An 18,909-nucleotide genomic window follows, 5' to 3' on the forward strand; every position below is an offset into this window, starting at 1 on the left:
CTGCTTCCAGAGCCCTGTGTGAGCAGATAAGCAACAGCTTGCAGCAGGCTGGGGAGGGAGGCCAGGCTGGTGCTGCTCCCTCAGAGACACTGCACTGGGCATGTGCTGAACTCAGCAACACGTTCCAGTGCCCTTCTCTCTGCCTGGAATGGCCAAATTACAGCTGCCAGAGAGGATAACAAACCAAAAAGGTGAAGTGTGGGAGTGGCAGGGAAGAAGAGTAGGTGAAGACAGCTGGAATTGAGTGTGGAGAGAGAATAATTTGAAATAGATGATCTAGAAACATGTCTCATAGAAGTCTCTCTAGTATTCTATCTGCTGACTCAAACTATTATTATTATTGTTATTGTTATTATTGTTACACAAAACAAAAAGACCTTGCAAAGAGTCTGGTTGGTTCTGGAGGTGGTGAAAGGCTGTGGAGTGTGGAGAAGCTTGACTGGCTCACTGAACAAATAGTGCCAAAGCACTGATCTTTGCTCATTTTCCCTCCCAGCTGTCCCTGCCTGGCTTTCAGGATCTCTTAAGAGAAGAGGCTGGTTCTGTGAAAGAACACCCCCTTCTCTGATTGCTTCTGGGAAGCAATTTGGTGGAGTGTTAATACACCTTGGTGGGTACAGAGCTCCGTGATGAGCAGTGGGGGCAGTCGGGGTTTTCATTAGCTTGCTTTTCCCAAGTATTTTTAGTATGACTGCTCTTAACTCTCCTGGGGTTTCTTCCTTGGCAGCTGCAGCTGCTGGAGCAGGCAGGGCTCTGCACAGTGTTCTTGTCTGGCTGCTTTCTGTTGTACCCAATTCTGCACCCAAAATTCAGGGCTGTGCAATACAAACAACTACCAGGCACCTGCTGGTCCTGTAAACCTGCTTAATTCCTTCCAAACTAGGCAAATAGGGAAGTAGGATTTGTTGCTGCCTTTTCTCCTGTTAAGTTCAAATCTCTACAGGATGCAACATTTTAATTATTCCGTCACACCACAGTCTAAGCATCTCCTCAGCTTTCAAGTCATCTCACCTACCCCTCTGCTGTTGCCAAGCATGCTTTTAATCTCTAACAACGTCAGGATTCTCTGACACACAATATGCAACATATTGCAGGTGAAGGGGGGTCGGCATACGGGAGAAAAGGGAAACGTTTGAGTGCGTGTGTCAGGCTGCACAGATTTACTGACTGGGTTTGCAATTGCTTCAAAACCTTGCTGGAGAGCTGATGCAACAGTATGTGCAGTGAAAGGAAAACAGGAATTTTCTGCAAGGACTGGAGTGTCTTGCTGTGCAGCGAGCTTATGCTTTCCTCTCTCACATTACCTGCTCTGTTTTTCTGCTCTTCTCTCTCACAGAGCATTTATTTGCAGCTTTCTGCTGCCAGTGCTGGAGGTTGTTTCCCAGTTTAGTACAAGAAGGCTGCTCTCACAGGATCTTTTCCGTGCTGGGTGCTGGGAAAGGCAGTGTACGGGCAGCACAGGCGGTGTGGGTGATTTCAGCTGAGCTGCTCGCAGGTCTGACGTCTGCAGTTTGGGAGAATGTGCTTGTCCTTCTTTAAATAACAACTTGCAGTTATTGCCACCTGAAGCCTTGGTTCTTGTTGTGCAGCATCTGACACAGGATCGAGGGCTGCACTGCGGATTTCAAAAGATAATTACTTTTTGATAATTAAATATGGTGTGTTTGATTGCTAACATGCATGTGACATAAAAATAGAGACTTCTTGAGCTGGTATCACAAGGAGCATGTTTGCAGTGCTGGATTTCCTGCCCTCATCCCAGGAACTGGGATTGTCAGGTGGCTGACAGAGCTCCCTGAGATCAGCTCTGGCACAGGACAGTCGTTCCATGTGTGGGCACAGCACAGGGAGCTGCTTTCCCCAGTGACTGCTGCTGCTTGGGGAGTAACTGGCTCACAGACTGCTCCCATCTCAAAGCCTGTGTGCTCTGAGCAGTGCTGGACTCCATGTGCTGCATTGAGCACTTCTGGAATCCTCATGCCCTTGCTGCTGCTTTCAAGCTGTTTCTCTCTTTTTTGCAGGTGAATTAGACAAAGTGACTCCCAGAGCATCTTGGCTGTATGAACTCTTGAGCTGTCAAGGGACTGAGAGGCTTATGAAGAGGTTCTGTCAGGCAAAACAGTGCTTAGCAAAGACACCGAGGAGGAGGGAAAAGGAGAAAGGGAGGGAGAGAGAGCTGAAACACTAACAAACCATGGTAGGTATTTGTTGTCTTTCACAGGGCTGCATTAAAAGTGTTCTCTGCTGCCAGTCTTGCATGGGGCCTGATCAAACCCGAGGAAGGGGATTTTCTGACCTTGCACTAACTGAGGGATGGTGCTGCGTGCTTGGAGCAAAGCAAGTGAGGTTTGATGTATTGTCAGCCTCTTAAAACCAGAGAGTTGTCTTGTGAGCCTGCAGTACATGAATTATTAAATACAAACCAAGGGGATGCTCATAAGGTTTTCTAATAAAACTGGCATTAGCAGGCTGTAGCAAACAGCATCAGTGACCTTGAACTGGCAGATTGCATCACCAAATGCTGACAATCCCCTTCAACCTCTTCTCACAAAAGCATTATTATTCATACCTGTGCGTGACTGAACGTGGCTCTGTGCAGATGAAATGTGTTTAGCCAGATATACCTGGTGTATGTTGGTTAAGTGAGGAGTCACCTCTCATCTGCCTGGGATTGGTTCCTCATTGGGAATGGCTGAGATGTGAATTTGTAAAGATGTGGCAGTGTGGAGTACTGGATGGTAAGATAAGATAAGACATGGTGGGATGAGTTGTTAAAGTGCAGCTCCTGCTATCCATGTTATGGATAACCACAAGAGGGACCTCCTGGAAGTGTTTTGCAGCCTTCCAAAGAACAGGGGATAATACCAGCCCCCGATGGATGTACTGCTGTTACTGCCCAAATTATCCATCTGGGTGGGAGCACAGGAGTGAGGAAGGGAATGGCATCATGCTGACCTTCAGTGGAAGGGACTCAGTGAGTGGAATAAACCAGGAAAATGTGGACAGTTCCTTAATGAGGATCCAGCCCAGAGGCCTCTGAGGTCCTTTAAAGGCCCTTTGTGTTATTAGGAATGGGTACAGCTACAAACCCATGGAGTTGGGGTGAAAATGAAACCTAATTAAGGTGCTTAATGTGTAGGAGGAACAGAGGTTCTTGGTTGGTGACTCCCAGGTCTGGGAGGCTTTCAGCAGTGATTGATGTGTCTGTAGAGACCAAGACTTACTGCTGCTCTTGCCAGAGGTGTGTGCTGTGATCACAGCTGGTCTGGGGCACTACTTAGATCAAAGAAGTCTCACCTGGAGAGTGTGTGACAAACCAAAAGCTTCCTAGCACGGGCTACCCAACCACTGAAGGCCACCTTCCTCAGCAGTATCACTCAAGACTTAATTTTAATTAGCACTCTCATCTCTGTATTAATTTGAAATTTAAAACAAAATTATTTCAGTCTCCTTACCAGTTTCTCTCTATGCTCATCTTCATTCCTGGCTTTGTAAATCCCTGTGCAGCTGCTGAGCCTCTTGCAGCCTCTGTATTGCTGTGACTCCATCTGCAGCAGCAGCACACGTGAGGGACTGGCTCTCTGACGTTCCAAGGTGTGTTGCTGTTGTCCCTGGCATAAAGAGAGGAGAGGTGGCTGCACTCAGCACATCCAGAACAGGCAAAAACTGCATTTGGAAAGTATTAACACCTTCTACAAAATAGGAATCTTCTCTCCTTGCCTGCCCTCCTTTCCACATGCTTTGCCCAGTCTGCTCCCACCCTGGGATGCTCACGTTCCAAATCCCCTGCCTTGGCGTGAGGTTCCCGGTTGGGATCAGGACCCTGGCTCTCCCCTTTGCTCTGAGCTATCCAGCTGCTGAAGGCTGGCACAGCCTAACTCAGATTGCTGGAATTCAGAACACCTGAACTCCTGCAAGTATCCCAGGGTAGGGCAGCCCCCCTTTCTCTCAGTGCTGTTGCTCACAGTTTGTATCTCCATGAGATGTAGGTCCTTCAGCAAGATCAGAGTCCAAGTGATTTCTCACTGACTTTGAAAGGTTAATGTAAATAACCAAGCAAGTCAAAGGGAATGCAGCCAGGGGTTTTGTGTTCTCCTGCTTCAGCACTCTGTTATACTCTCAGCCAGCCAGACCATGCCCTCTTCTCCAAGAGAATCTTGGTGGGGGAGGGCAGGGAAAAGTGAGAAAAACAATGAAAGTAAGTTTTACTGCTTTAATGCTGATTTTTTTTTGCACTGGTGTTTGCTTTTTTCTTTTTAAACTTTATTTAAATAAAGAAATTGCTTCTGCATGGTTATCCTAAGAGACATTACTACCCCTGCCAGGGAGGATTCCCATTCAGGCAGCATCCTATTGATAATCCAGTAACATTGCTCTCTTTTCCTCCTGTTTCCCACTCCTCCACAGAGATCGATCCGATCGTTTGCTAACGATGACCGCCACGTAATGGTGAAACACTCAACCATTTATCCATCTCCAGAGGAACTTGAAGCTGTCCAGAACATGGTATCAACAGTAGAATGTGCCCTTAAGCATGTCTCTGACTGGATGGATGAAAAGAACAAGTCTACCAAGTGTGAGGGTGATGTGGAAGCCAAGGAGGAAGCTGTGGAAGGCAATGCCAAGTGAGCCTCACCCTCTCTCCCCTCCCACAGTGTGTCCCTGTGCTGCTCTCAGCGCTTCCTTTCCTCCCAAATAAGAGTCCCAGTGTTCCTTGCTTCTGCTGCATGTGAAGGTTCATAGAAGGAAGGGGATATATTTGGACTTTCTGTGGTGGGAGCAGGGAATGGCAATGAGCCCAGTGTGGGCAGCAGTTGCTCTCCATTTCTTTGTTTGTTTTACTGTGGTGTTGGGAAGTTGCATTTAGCAGACAAACCTTTCAGCAGTTTTAAGCAAATATATGTCCCTGTAACACACCAGTGCAAATCCACAGCCACGTGCTTGGGGGCTCATGCAGTTTAATAGACAAAAAAAGTTTTTATAATCCAGCAGTCCAACTTTGCTAAGGCTCCAGTGCTGTTGTGGTTTAATCCCAGCCAGCAGCTCAGCCCCACACCAACACTGATTTTTGTTTTAAAAGAAGTAATCCAAGCCTGCAGTAAATGCTTTGGAGACAACTGGATGAGACAAGAGCCTGGTGATGACCTATCAGAGAAACATTTCTTGTATTTCTCTTCATGTTTTTAAGCAATTCCAATCTGCAAAACTGGGGTTTTTTTGCAGTCTTTCAGTACTCAAAACTAAAGTGTCTTTACATTGCTTTGGAAGTTCTTTACTGTGGCTCTTAAAGGTTCTCCTAAACTGCATCTGGAGAGTAAAATGCCATTTTAATTAGCCCAAATTGTTTCATTTCCAGGGATCAAGGCGGTCGGACGTTATGTGGTGTGATGAGAATTGGCTTGGTTGCAAAGGGCTTGCTGATAAAAGATGATATGGATCTGGAGCTGGTTCTTATGTGCAAAGAAAAACCCACAAAGACCTTGTTATGTATCGTTAAAGACAATCTCCCAGCTCAAATTCAGGTGAGTTAATCTGGGGCAGTCCTGGTAGCACTGCCAAGGGTATTTGGGGAAAGGCTGCAATTTGTTCCAGGAAGACAGACAAGTGATATAAAGGAATATAGTTTGAATCTAGGACGAAATCTGGGGCGTGTGACATGTTTAATGTGGTGCCATGAAGTACTTGCTCACAAAACAGAACATCTTCCTGCTGCTGTTGCCTCCTCCTGTCTGTGCTGTCAGTGCCCTGAGGGCAATGACCCTCGTGTGTGTGTGTGTGTGTGTGTGTGTGTGTGTGTGTGTGTGTGTGTGTGTGTGTGTGTGTGTGTGTGTGTGTGTGTGTGTGTGTGTGTGTGTGTGTGTGTGTGTGTGTGTGTGTGACTAACTCAGCACATTCGGGCTCTCTGGGCTCAGTGTGACTGAACTGCAGCCCCAGAACCTCCCCTGCTCCAGTGGGTCACTCAGTCCCTGCTGTTGTCCTGTCTCCTGCCTGAACCTGCAGTTCCCCCTGGAGCTGCTTCACTGGGGCTGTTCCCCCAGAAGCCCCTCTGTGCTGCTGAGGTGAGAACGTGTCACTGCAGGTGGTCACTCGCTTTGGCTCCTGTTAATCACGAGCTCGTGTTCATTTTATTTATGGCTATTTAATTCTGCTGTTGGCATGCAGCAGGCAGCACTTACAGCTTGTTTAGGGAGACTGCCTTTGTGACCGAGTTTGAGGCTGAGGAATCAGTTCAGCTTCCAGACTGACAAACACTGGTGCCAAGGAGCTGCCCAGGTATTCCACTGCAAGTGCCCCTCTCCAAACCACAACCAAACTCGATCTGCTTTGCTCCTGATCTGCTTTTCTCCCTGTGTTTTACCGTTCTTGACAGCTGTTCTCACCATTTATTTGCTCACACAAAGGGCTTGTTTTAATGAGCTAATGTTGTACCTGCAGATGTGGCCCTATCCATAGCTGAAAATGCAAAGGATCTTTTGAGGAGTAAAGAGTTCATTTTACTTATTTGAAAATGATAGGGATGTATTCAGTATTAAAGAGTAAATTTTGTTTGTAGTGAGGCATGAAATGAGGAGGGTTGAAAGTGAGAACAAAAGTTAGTGTGTGCTTCAAAAACAGTGAGATGAAACAGGAGAGTAGATGTAATTAAAAGATGTGAAGACTGAATAAATTCAAGGGACAGGCAGGTAAGATCCTAGGGGGAATTATGGTGGGGATTACAGCAAAGATGAGGCTGTGACTCATGAAACGCTACAACTGTCTGGGCATGGAGGACAGGAGAGGTTCTGCAGAGGGATCAGGTGCTGGGGGGGAAGGAGGGTTTAGGCCCATTAGTGGACAAAAGGAGCAAGTGCAGTACAGAGACATCAGCAGCTTCTGCTTTGCTGCTTTGAAGGCTCATCCTGAGCAGATGCTCAGCCATTCTCCTCCCAACAATAAAGGAGCTGCGGGAGAGCAGATGCAGCAGGGGAAGGAGTCGGAACAGACATTAGATCCATGTTCTGCCCGTATGGTCTGTGAGCCAGACTCGCACGCAGAAGGGATGGCTGCAGGACTCTGAGCCATCTGGGGCTCTCGCTGTGCTTCTGGAGGTTGAGAGAGTCCCAAAGGACTGCTCAGAGACCTGCAGAGAGATCACTGCAGAGAACTCGGATACAATGCATGTTAATGGAGCGAATGGTAAGGCAGTTGTAGTATGGGCTAGAAAAGAAATGTTTGAAATGGTTTTTAATGAGGAAGGCAAGGCCTTATTTGTTATTGCAGTGTCTTGTGGGCTTCTCACTAGCTGAGGCACACAGGCAGATTCTGCAGTCTTCCAGCTGATTGGGAGATTCTTGAAATCTTTGTTGGTGACTTTCAGAAACTTACAGAAGAGAAGTATCTGGTGGAGGAGCATGTAAATGAGGCAGCTATTGTTATCCGTAACACAAAGGAGCCCAAGCTCACTTTGAAGGTGATACTCACGTCCCCTCTCATCCGAGATGAAGCAGAGAAGAAGGAAGGAGGTACACAGAGCGTTTTACCTTGGGTTTCAGACTGTTCTAGCTAAATGCCCTGACTGTGCAGCACAGGGTTAAATTGGGAAGCAGGCTTTTAGCTGTGCATCACATACTGACTAGACTGGCTATCACCACCATAGATTACATTACCTGTGCCTTCAAAAGACACCAGTCACTTAATCTTCATGTAAATACGCCTAATTTTCATTGGCCAGCAATATTCCTACAGTGTTAACTTTGGCATACAATTAGATCTCAGTTCTCCTTTCTTTACACTTGCGATTTAATTCTTGAGCACCTGGTGCTGCACAGTCTTGTTTGCAAACTAAGTCAGTCAAGTGGGATTGGTTCATAGTTTCTTGAAAAACTCATAAAAATGTTTCTCTTTTTATGTAAAAACCCTCTCCTGCAAAGCTCGCCAGTGTGTCGTCCTGGCCCTCAGTTTTTATTGGTTGATGATGTGTATGTTTCTGGCTTTAGGAATTTCCTAACTGGGATACAATTGAAGTTACGGTGCTGTGATACAGCACTTTTGCTTCTGAATTGAACATTGTACCTCATGTCCTTAGAGCAAAATAGATCTAGAAAACTGTCACTTAGTCCTTTCCATTCCTTCTCCCCTACGGCGTGATGTCCGACACAGCTCCGTGCCCGTGTTGGACAGGAATCCCATGACAGGAATGTTCACTGGTAGGACCAGAGAGGTTGGAAACAAACCCAGAGCAGTAGAGAAGAGCAAACGTAGCCATACTCTGTTGTATTTTTTTAAATCTTGTCAGTAATTTCTGCTTCCGCTTCCCAAACCTATCCCTAGAAACTTTGCCACTGGATGATGTCAGACCTTTGACCAACTGGCCACTCTCTGTCATGACAACTGAGGCAGCTGGGCCCGTGTGGGCTTAGGGAACTCCCTGTCGCTCTCTTCCCATTTCTAGACTTGCCACGAGTCCTTTGCTTCCTCCCTCTCCCACCTGAACTACCGACGGGCCGGGAAATGTTGGTCAGTTGCTCCTCACTCTGCTGGAGGCGATGGCAGGAAGGATCCCCTTCCAAAGACATGGAACACTTTGGCAGCAGCTGAATGCAGAAAATCTTACAGAACAGATGAATGGCAAAGATCCCCTAATTGCACTGGCTGTTTATTCTCAAATTAGTAACCACGCTCTTTACAAGGCCATTAAAAATAAACTGCATATTGCTTTAGTTGTTCAACTTCCCACAAGATGCTGAGATCAGCCCTGGAGCTGCTGCAGCTGATCCATGTTGATGGGAGAGCACAAAGTGCAGAACGAATTCTGATGGGGAAGGTTTTGTGAGGTTCCCACAAGGGGATACAATTTTGCACAAAGGCTTCTGCCCAAGTATTTTCTTGCAAAAAGTGATGCTGTTGCAGCAGTGACATCCAGGGTCTTCTGAGCTCAGACTGCAGGGGGATTGGAATTTTTATACTTTCTCATACTTAATACGTAGGTGTTCTATTTTGTTTTCAGTATACTAAAATATTTTTTAAAGTTCTCTACTATTTTTTTTTAAACTTAAATTGGTTTTACCACTTCTCTTGGAGTGGTTTTGTGTGTCATTCTGTACAGCTGATGAGAGAGGGAACAGGGTCATGGATCTTGTTTTAAAGCCCAGGTTCCTTGACACTGATTCATCACAAGGGAACACTTATATTGTGCAGATGTCACTAAGTAAACCAAAATGGAGGGGATACTTTTTTTCATAATGCTTCCAACCACATTTAGGTGACTTTCACTTAGATTCAGACCAAAAAAGTTTCATGTCTAATATCAAGGGAAAATAACTGGAGGAAGTGGTGAAAACACCTTGATCTCCAAAGCAGTGCCATGTTTTTCCAGTACCCCTGAACAACGGCAGCCAAATGTAAATACACTTCCTGTGCAGTTTTACAAACTTTTTAGTTTACCCCCTGCATTCTTTCGAATGAAGGAGCTCAAAGTGCAGCTCAGCTTGCCTTTCATCTTCCCTGTAAGACGGAGCCGGGCTCCGGGCGCGGAGCCTGCGGGGCACTGACCAAGGTTTCGGTCGGTGGGATTAGCACTAATCTGTCCTCTAACCAACGGCAAGGTCAGGCCAACGGCCCTCGGTCCCAGTGCTCCCATCTGTTCTGTAGGAATGCTGTGTGTGCCTTCATGCCCTGATGTCAGAATGTATCGAAAAACATTCCTGGATTTCTCTTCAGTCCCCACCTCTTTGGAGAAGTGTTCATGTTTAAGATGTGGTGTTTGTCCTATTTGTTTTTGCTGCTCGTTAGCAAAAATAAATAGTGGCCCAGTGTGTGTGTGCATTTCAGTGTTTCTCACAAACAGCTACCCATAAAGCTCTGCTTTCTCATGTTGACTTGAGAAGCCAAGCACCTAAAATTCCTGCATTTTGCATCAGTTTAAATTTTAAACCCCTTAAGGAACTGAGTTTTTAGTCACAGCATCAAATATAAATTGGGCTTTCCAAACCAGAACCTTGTAGCTTGCAAATCAGTTGTTGTTACTGAGTGTACAGTACCAACAAAATGATGTAATCACAAACAATTGGTTTCCCAAAGTGGGGCTGAGATCCTGTTGCTCCTGGAGCAGGACTACCCGGCCTGTCTGCCTCTGCCACCCTTGGCCAGGCACACGTGGCCAGTGGGGCTCCCACGAGGCCAATGCCTCTGGAGGGGCAACAAGCCCCAGATTTTGACCTTCCCTCTCCAGAGAAGATGAGGCTCCTTGTACAGCTGCAAATGACTGGAGTTGGCAGCTCCTGTGTGAAGAGAATGTGTCCAGCAGTGGGGAGAGAATTCCCGAGGGATTGGTTCTGCGCTGAACAGTGGGAGCTAATGTCAGGGCCTTATAACTTACTCTTTATTAAAACCCTTGGATCATTGCCATTGTTAAAACTACAAGAGAAAAAGGAAAGCTTTGCAATCCCATTTGAAATTTCGATTGGGTCTCACTTTCCTGACTGGCAGAGCATGAAGAAACATGCCATTCTCCCGAGGGGTCCGAAGGGAGCCCGCTGCAAGCCGCTCGCCCTCTTCACTGCCTGTTCTCTTCATCTTTCTGTTTAATAGAATCTTGCACCCAAAAGTTGGCTGACTGCAACATCAGGACACTGGGACTGAACTGGCAATTGGCAAAATCCTCCAAGATATTTGTAAATTAGACCTTGGGAAACACCCTTAATCCTGTAGAAAGAAGTATGATTCTAACTTGCTGAAGCAAATCTTAGGAGGTCTTTGGTTCCCCTGAATGACAGATGACACTTACTCTATTTGTTTTTAAGTTAAAGGAAAAATTAAATTACTTTGTCAATGGCTGCAACACACTTTAGCAAAGCCTGGTACAACACTTAGAGTCCCAGTTCATTGCAAAAAATTAATCATTTTGCAGTCAGTCACCTTTGCCATTTCTAACGTTTTAAAATAAGATTCTGATCATTCATTGACAGTACCTGTTTGATACAATACTTGAGCTTTAAGCAGATGTTTATATTGTCCCAGTGAAGTTTCCTCACAGAAACACACGGATGGATGTTCAGTAATCACGTGCCACAAAACGTCACTCCTGGAAAGAACGAAATTGCAAAGGAAATTTAAAAACAAATCTTGCATTCCAAAGTGACCTTTTGTGCTCAAAGAAATCCAGTGCTTTGAGACTTTGCAGCCTTCATTTGGAAAAGAGACAAGAGGAGTGATTAATCCCAATCCTGGAATGCTGTTGAAGAGGGCAATAACAAACAATGCAAATATCTGCTGCGAAGTTCACAGGGGTTAGAAAATAAGCTTATAGCACTTGAACCAGCAGCTGTGAACTGCAGCCATCACCTGTCAGACAAGATACTGGTTCTGTTCAGTTTTACACTCGTGGGGGTTTTTTTGGCTCTGGGCTCTTTTTTCCATCATAACATAAAGTGCTTTTACCAGAGCAACCTTCCCAGGGAAGGGCATCGGAGGGGAGGCAGCTTTAACATTAAAGGTGCAATTGCTCGTGCAGCCAATACTGTTCAAAGTAACCCCTGAAAATGCACTTGGAGATGTCACTAATAAGATGTCACTAATAAATTCAACTACAAACTGATGGTACTTTTTTCTCCTACCTTGTCCTGGTATTTTAAATGTCTTGCTGGACTTGGCTTATCTAGCAGAGTCTTCCATTTGAAATGGATTTTGTATTTCATTCAGTTCTTCAAGGGTGTCTAAAGACCATTATGACTAATGAAAAGAGTATATTTATTTTTAAGTCAACAGTAATGGTGTATTCAGAGAAAAATAACATATTCAAGGTTTTAGTTGAGTCATGGGTTCATTTAGTTCTTCCAGTGTGTTCTTCTCATGTCAGCTAAAACTAGTACCTTTGTAATCTGATTTCAGAGATGTGCAAAATCTGTCAGTTATACAGTTTCCAGAGAATCTGAACTCCTTAGGATTAAAATAAATAAATAGGGAAGAAGGGACTGATGCATAATGTCCCTTAACACAGACTCAGATGTGACTGCTAAAGGCAGTTTGTTGCAAGCTGGATAAAAAAAAAGAAAAAAAGGGAAAAAAAGGGGGAAAAAAGTGTAAACCTGCACAGAGAATACCAGTGTCTTGTCTCTCAAATGCATCTTTGAATCTCCTCTGTTGATTTCAGTTGCTGTTGGGCAGATTTTTACAAGAGGGCACTTCCTGTCGAATCCATTCATGATGTGGAAGTTACCAAACTCTCTCACTCTTTCATATGCTCTGGTTATATGAAAGACTAATGAAACTACAATATTGTACTAGCATTTCCCATGTATTTCTTTTGCTGAATTATACTGGCTAGTACTGTCCATGCAATCCTATTTCAAATATATTCAATGTTTTTCTCTGGAATTCTCAACAATTGCATGGATGTAACTTCACTTTCTATTACAATTTTTTTTATACCCCCCTGAGAATATCTTCCTCTTGTCCAAAGGAACTTTGAAATTCTGTGCCACCTTTGTGGAATAAAAGTCACAAAGAAGGAAAAGAAGAAGAAAAAAAGCCCAATACATCCCAACAGAAAAAAAAAAAAAGTGCTATATAGCTATTTTCTGCCCTGAAATGTGTTCTACATTTTTAATAAGATCCCAGATTGTCTGTAGCAGTGGCCACCTTTATTATTACTATTATTTTACAAGGAGTGAATGCCTTTGCTTCTGTTGCACACGTGCACATTTACTACCTTTTAATGGCTTGTTTAAATTAAATAACACAGTGCACTTAAAATTCTGGGAGTCTTATTATCTCATTGAGATGCTGCCGCTCTTTTTGTATTGTGACAGAAACCCCTTGGTCAAATTGTATCTGTCTCTTTTTATCCCATTTTTACCAGTAGATAATGTTGCGATGAAAGATCCTCCGGACTTATTGGACAGGCAGAAATGCCTGGAGGCCTTGGCGTCTCTGCGGCACGCCAAATGGTTTCAGGTTGGCTATTTGTTCTTACCTTGTTGTTATTGTAGCCTTACGAGGTTTAATTTGAGACACTTTTAATTTTAATGCCTCTTTAATTTCTGACTGGTCCTTCCTAGAGCAAAGGTCTAGAATTCCGACCCCAGTGCTGTACCGTGCGAGGGCAAACGTGGCAGGGAGACAGCCAGCTGGTCCAGAGTTGTCATGAGGCTACAAAAGCAGTCTTGACATTTCGCTTCCTTTTTTTATATGTCTCTCTAAATTCAAGTCTTGTACTTTTATAGAAGTGTTTTTATTTTGCATGAAGCTGATTAAGCATTAAGTAATAATAATTTAAAAAAAAAAAATCTATCCCAGGACTCTGTGCATTTAAAAAGAAAAGCAAAATTGAAGGCCAGGCTTTTGCAGGTGTATTGGAATCATTTTGTTTGTTTTAGGCCAGGGCAAATGGACTAAAATCATGTGTAATTGTCCTTCGTATTCTGCGGGATTTGTGCAACAGAGTCCCCACATGGGCACCACTGAAAGGCTGGGTAAGTACAGAAAGAGCTGAAGGCCACGAGGTCAGGTCTCAGATCTCCTGAGACTTGTAGCAATGTCTGGACTGGAGAGAGCAGTGTCCTCTATGAGACTCCTCCTCAAACCCCTTACCCTTTTCTCCCTGTGTAGGGAAATGAAGGAGAGTATTCCTTCAGTCTGTCACGTGTACTGATGCCATGGAAGGACACACACTGCTGTGGGCCTCACACAGCCCTGAGCATTTGCAAGAGAATCCCACTCATTGCCTTCAGTCCCTCTTGCTTAGCTTTCCAAAAGAACCCTGCTCCCATGACAGTGCCCCTCCTGCCAGCAGCTCTTACCCTTCCAGAGGGGCAGGTTTGCTCTCGTGCCCAGAGGGGAACACTCTGTAGGTCAGTGGTGATGGTGTTTCTCTCTGAAAACCCTCTGAGAGGCAGAGAACACTCACCTGACCTGGCCTGAGAGGCTCCTCCTTTTCAACTTCCTGGGCAGACAGCGGAGAGCAGTTGGTGTCCTCTGAAGGCAGCTCAGAGCAGGGGACAAAGACGTGTGCCATGAACAAGGATGTGGCCTCCTCTGGGATGGGCCTGTCCATTAGACCTGTAGTGGATTAAAAATGAGTCACCTGATGTGAATGTTCTTCCCCTCTGCCCCTCCATATTTAACTGCAGTCACAGTTACCCTTGTGTCCATACTAATCGTAATTTAATGTCTTCTAGCCACTCGAGCTTATATGTGAAAAATCTATAGGTACTTGTAATAGACCTTTGGGCGCTGGGGAAGCGTTGCGACGAGTCATGGAGTGTTTGGCATCTGGAATTCTGCTTCCCGGTAAGGGGCCAAATGAACTCCAGGAACACAAGGGGTTGATCAGCCAGCTTTAAATTTAGCTCTTGCTGTAGGATTAGATGAGAAATGCCTGCCTTGAACTCTGAATCTGCTGTGGAGTGAAACTAATGGTTTCTTGTGTAAAATTAAAATAAAAAAAAAAAGGAGGTTGCATGGTGGTCACTGTGTGAATGAGTACTGCCACTGCAGGAGAGGTTAATGGGGGATGAAAGGAATGTGCGTAAATTAACCCTGATCTCATTAAGAGGTTACAAATAAATAGACTATGTAGTTGTCCAAATTATTTGGATTTTTTTATTTTTAAACCTACTGCTTTCAGTTCATGTTATCACACACGTGCAGCATTACCCTGCTAAATTCTCTGGCCACTACTGCAAGGATTAAAACCTCGGGGTCAGCTTGCTCTGTACGAGGTCTGACTCCCTGCTGGAGAAGGTGTGCTCCCCACTCTGCAGCAGCCAGTCCCAGCCTTCAGCATTCCCTGTCAGCCCCTGCTTCCATATTGCTTCTCTTTCCTCCCAGTAATCCCTCTGCCTCTCTCTCCCCGCCAGGAGGGCCGGGTCTGCACGACCCCTGCGAGCGCGAGCCCACGGACGCTTTGTCTGACATGACAGTGCAGCAAAAAGAAGCCATTACACACAGTGCCCAGGTAGGACACCCTGCAGATGGACTGCAGCAGGGAGAGCAGCTCAGTTCTCCTCTGCCAGGGGAACTATTCCATGGCAGCCCTGGCAGTTCCTGTGGGGTGCTACCCTGGCTAGGTTAACCCCAGTTCAGGAGTGCAGGAGGTCAGTGTGTGTGAGTCCCCTCAGGCAGTGGGATGCCTGTGCCCTGCCCACATCCCACCTCGGTGCCCGTGGCACAGAGCCCTGGGTGGGCTCCCCTCAGGGAGGTGCCCCTGCACCCTGTGTGCCAGGAATTAACCAGCTGTACGTTTTTGGACAGTGGCATTCTCCCCAGCTGGAGAAGCTGCCTCCTCAGAGGAGGGGGTTTGTGTCTACAGACTTATCTACAAACTTGGCCAGCTGATGTGCAGTCCTGCTGGGATGTAACCCCTGTTTCTCCTCTCCCCCTGCAGCATGCCCTCAGACTATCAGCCTTTGGGCAGATCTATAAGGTGTTGGAAATGGATCCCCTCCCATCCAATAAGTCATTTCAGAAATATTCCTGGTCAGTAACTGACAAAGAAGGTAGGTATCATTTGTTCCAAAAATCACTGATTGGGCAGTAAACTAGGGGTTAATTTAGAATGGGTGAAGTTCCTGAGTTATGTGCTGTGAATGTGAAGTAGAGGCTTTTCTTGGTGTTATACGTGGGGTGATTTTTTTTAAAAAATATTTCATAGTTAGAAGAAAATCTGGAATTTCTGTTCTCTAGAAATACCAAGAGAGGAGTAGGGGTACTGCTACAATATAGCTGATGAATTTCTTTAACCAGGAAGGCCTTTGGCATCCAAAGAGCAGAAGTAGTGTTTGATTCTTATGCTGGGAAGTAAAGACTGTAAACTGTCAAAAAGCATATAATGAGTGTCCATAATAAGAATTACCCAAGGATTCTTCCTAGAAAACAATATACATCTAATAAGAATAAATTTCCACTTGTATTTTTTGTAAAAACAATACTAGTGGAGTTCTTGCCTTAAGAGTGACTGTGGAAAACAGCCCTGCAGGTTTGCAGGGCTTGTCTCCCACCTGGTATTGGCCACAGACGTCCTGCCTGGCCTGGTGCACTGAGCAGTAAACCAATATTGGCTTCTGTGCAGCAGTAAGAGAGCTGTGACTGATGGATGAGCTCTTGTCACTATAAACAAGCAAGGAACCGTGTGGGACTAATCAGACTCCTGCTGTGGAATGTTGTTTTTCTAATGGCATATCCATATTACAAGGAACTTTATACCCCAGGTACAGGCTCGTCTGCTCTGAAGAGACCCTTTGAAGACAGTGTCGGGGATGACAAGGATCCAAATAAAAAGATGAAGCGTAATCTGAGGAAAAGTAAGTGCAGCACTTCTCCATTCTGTTTTCAAAGATCTATTGTACAGGGGGAGCTGCTTTAAAAGCTTCTCTGTGTTGGTGTGGTAGAGCATGTGAAAAAGTCTTTGGAACAAAAAGATGTTGTCTCTATCACCCCGCATTTGGAATGTCAAACACATCTCTTACTGTGCATCGAAATTTCCCCTGACACGTTTTACTAACTGAATGATTTGCATTTTTAACTGGGATTACCCGTCAAGTTACACTAGAATTGAAGTTGTCCAAGCAGCTGAGGGATTTTATTGCTAATGTCCCTATACTGTGGGTTTTTCAAAGTACTGCACTGACTTTGCTGAGTGAAGATTGGACTCTGCATTATTACCCTTCTTGGTCTCCCAAGACCTCCCACAAAAAAAAAATAAAATGTTTTATCTACAAAACGTTAATGTTGCATATAGGCACAGACTGGAAGTCTCTTGGCATTGCTGGGATCCAGTCCTTCTGGGGGCCATTTGCATTGTGCTACCTGGGTGCCAGCTCTGGACCTTGTTCCCCACTACCTATAAAACTTGTTACTCCTTTTATAGCAGCCAGGAAGAGTACAGCTAGCTGCAAAAGAGTTGTGTTAATATAAAAACCGGGTAATTATAGTTGCTACCCCAAATTAGACTTATTAAATAATATAGTTTATATTAAATATTATAGTTTATATTAAATGATATAATTAATCTTATTAAAGCCTTAACAGCATTATGGCTCTCCTCAACCTCTGAGAGGCCAAGGGGTGGTTTTGCTCCTTGATACAAACAGAAGGCACTGAAATGCAAACTGTTTCATTTTTCTGTTCATCTTGTTTTGTTCATTTTCCTTCCCCCTCCTTCCCCCACCCTTTCTACTATCTTGTACTAGTACTAGATAGTAAAGCAATAGATCTCATGAATGCTCTGATGAGGCTGAACCAAATCAGGCCAGGGCTTCAGTATAAGCTGCTGTCACAGTCTGGTCCAGTCCATGCCCCAGTCTTCACAATGTCTGTAGATGTTGATGGTACGACTTATGAAGCATCAGGACCTTCTAAGAAAACAGCCAAGCTCCATGTGGCAGTGAAGGTAAGGCAGCCTCAAGTAATCTGCTAACCCCAGATCTTGGGACAGAGTATGAAATGTGGATAGAACTAGTAATATGAAACCTCAAAATTAAAAAACATTGGATGAAGCTGAGCTGCTTCCTGTGTGCTTTAAACACGGCTGGGCATGGTTCAAAGAGCATCACTGGGTTTGTGCTGTTGGGGGCAGAACTTCCCAGGGCTCTGCAGGTCAGCTCATGTTGCAATGGACTGAATGTGGTGGTCAAGCCCTGGATGGGGGGGATTCAGTTGAGTTCTGTTCTATTCCTTCCTATGTTGGTTTGGAAACAGCATGCTGGTGGCTCCCTCTTTTTCCCCTTCCTTCTGTCCATTCCTGGCTTGTGAGCACCTGGAAAGATGGAGTTGTTTCCTGGCCTCAGTGTCTGAAAGAGTACCTTTGTGTACTGGGAGGAGCAGTGGATGTAAATGATGGGTCTCCAGTCAAATTTCCACTAGGACTGTGGTCTCATTCTGGGACGAGTCAACCTGCTGTTCTTCTTGGGGGTACTCTACATGGCAGACTGGAACACCCAGTGTGAGCATCCCCCACATATGGTGCTTGGGTACATGGTTCAGTGGGGTCTTGGCAGGGCTGGGGTAACCAATGGTTGGATTCGATGATCTTACAGGTCTTTTCTAACCTAAGTGGTTCTGTGAAAGAACCTCTGTTAACAGAACTGCACCTCTGACAGGAACAGGCCCATCTGTCGTTCTGTGCTTTGTTTTGTTTTGAACAAGAATTTCCTTTTCAGAAGCTTCATCTGGCAACTTTCTGCTTTCCTTTGACTTCAGTTTTCAAAATCCCATTGTCCTATGTGCTTTCAAGTTCAAAGTGTCCAGAAGTATCTGAGGGCATGTGTTGTTCCTCCAGGAAAAGTAGCTCTCTGCATGTGTGTCCTTCCAGACCTTCTGCCTTATTCTTTTTATTTTGCCTCCCTCCCTGCAATTGTTAAAAAAAAGGCCCAAAAAACCCACTTGCCCTGAAAATCTGTGACTGCTCTGCCCTTGAACCTCACTGCATCAGCCAGATCTGTGCTGGTGCCAACCCAGCTCCGTTTTCTCTAAATTTACACATCAAAACATCCACGATTCAAGCCAAGAGGAAATGGGTGGTGTGGTAGAGACTTGCTGTTTTTCTTTCTTTCCTTTCCTAGCAGATCCAGGCCCTGCCTTCCCACTCTTATAAGAGGGAATAATGTGACCATTTCACTTTCTAATCTGACCTCTTTAAAATGCAGAAGCCCTGAAAATGCAGCCAGATGTTCCCCGATGGCATGGGAGCTGAGCCTGGGGTTACCTGTGCAGTTCTCAGCTGAGGGTTGGAACAAAGTGGTTTTTGCAGACTTTGTTCTTGGGACTAAATTTTCAGCAGAGCTTCAGGTTCCTCTCAGATTCCTTTAGTCTGGTAGCTCTGCACGGCTGGGTCAGGAAGCTGGTGAAGGGAGAGGCTGGCCTTGCTAGTGGAGCATGTTTTTGAAGGAACTGAGCTCCAGAAGTACCATCTTGTACAAGGTTTTAATACTC

The 18,909-nt window shown here is 45.1% G+C and overlaps 1 protein-coding gene and 1 long non-coding RNA gene across 18 annotated transcripts in view; one reads left to right on the forward strand and one right to left on the reverse strand.

The window, feature by feature from the left end:
* The window catches only part of STRBP (spermatid perinuclear RNA binding protein), a 59,328-nt gene that overhangs the window by 20,370 nt on the left and 20,049 nt on the right, over positions 1-18,909 (forward strand). For 13 of the 17 annotated variants that reach the window (XR_007907736.1, XR_007907738.1, XR_007907740.1 and 10 more), the window contains exons 2-12: positions 2,022-2,197; positions 4,408-4,625; positions 5,357-5,522; positions 7,358-7,502; positions 12,839-12,933; positions 13,356-13,451; positions 14,157-14,268; positions 14,838-14,935; positions 15,365-15,476; positions 16,188-16,280; positions 17,169-17,368. Coding sequence is in view for 10 of the 17 variants with exons in the window: in XM_051807521.1 (XP_051663481.1) it covers positions 2,195-2,197; positions 4,408-4,625; positions 5,357-5,522; positions 7,358-7,502; positions 12,839-12,933; positions 13,356-13,451; positions 14,157-14,268; positions 14,838-14,935; positions 15,365-15,476; positions 16,188-16,280; positions 17,169-17,368 (1,338 nt within the window). In the remaining 7 variants the exon portion in view is untranslated. Of the gene's footprint in view, positions 1-1,472; positions 1,496-2,021; positions 2,198-4,407; positions 4,626-5,356; positions 5,523-7,357; positions 7,503-12,838; positions 12,934-13,355; positions 13,452-14,156; positions 14,269-14,837; positions 14,936-15,364; positions 15,477-16,187; positions 16,281-17,168; positions 17,369-18,909 lie in introns of those variants that run through there. The other 4 variants (XM_051807523.1, XM_051807527.1, XM_051807522.1 and 1 more) reach the window with 3 other exon arrangements.
* The window catches only part of LOC127480002 (uncharacterized), a 51,918-nt gene that overhangs the window by 7,382 nt on the left and 25,627 nt on the right, over positions 1-18,909 (reverse strand). Inside the window, exons 4-6 of the long non-coding RNA XR_007907743.1 lie at positions 13,886-14,037; positions 10,950-11,062; positions 3,456-3,611 (exon numbers count right to left, since the gene is read on the reverse strand). This is a non-coding gene — a long non-coding RNA (uncharacterized LOC127480002). The remainder of the gene's footprint in view (positions 1-3,455; positions 3,612-10,949; positions 11,063-13,885; positions 14,038-18,909) is intronic.

The sequence above is a fragment of the Manacus candei genome, unplaced genomic scaffold (assembly GCF_025592945.1).
Source record: "Manacus candei isolate 608988 ecotype Guabito, Panama unplaced genomic scaffold, ASM2559294v1 h1tg000071l, whole genome shotgun sequence".
NCBI classification, from domain to species: domain Eukaryota; kingdom Metazoa; phylum Chordata; class Aves; order Passeriformes; family Pipridae; genus Manacus; species Manacus candei.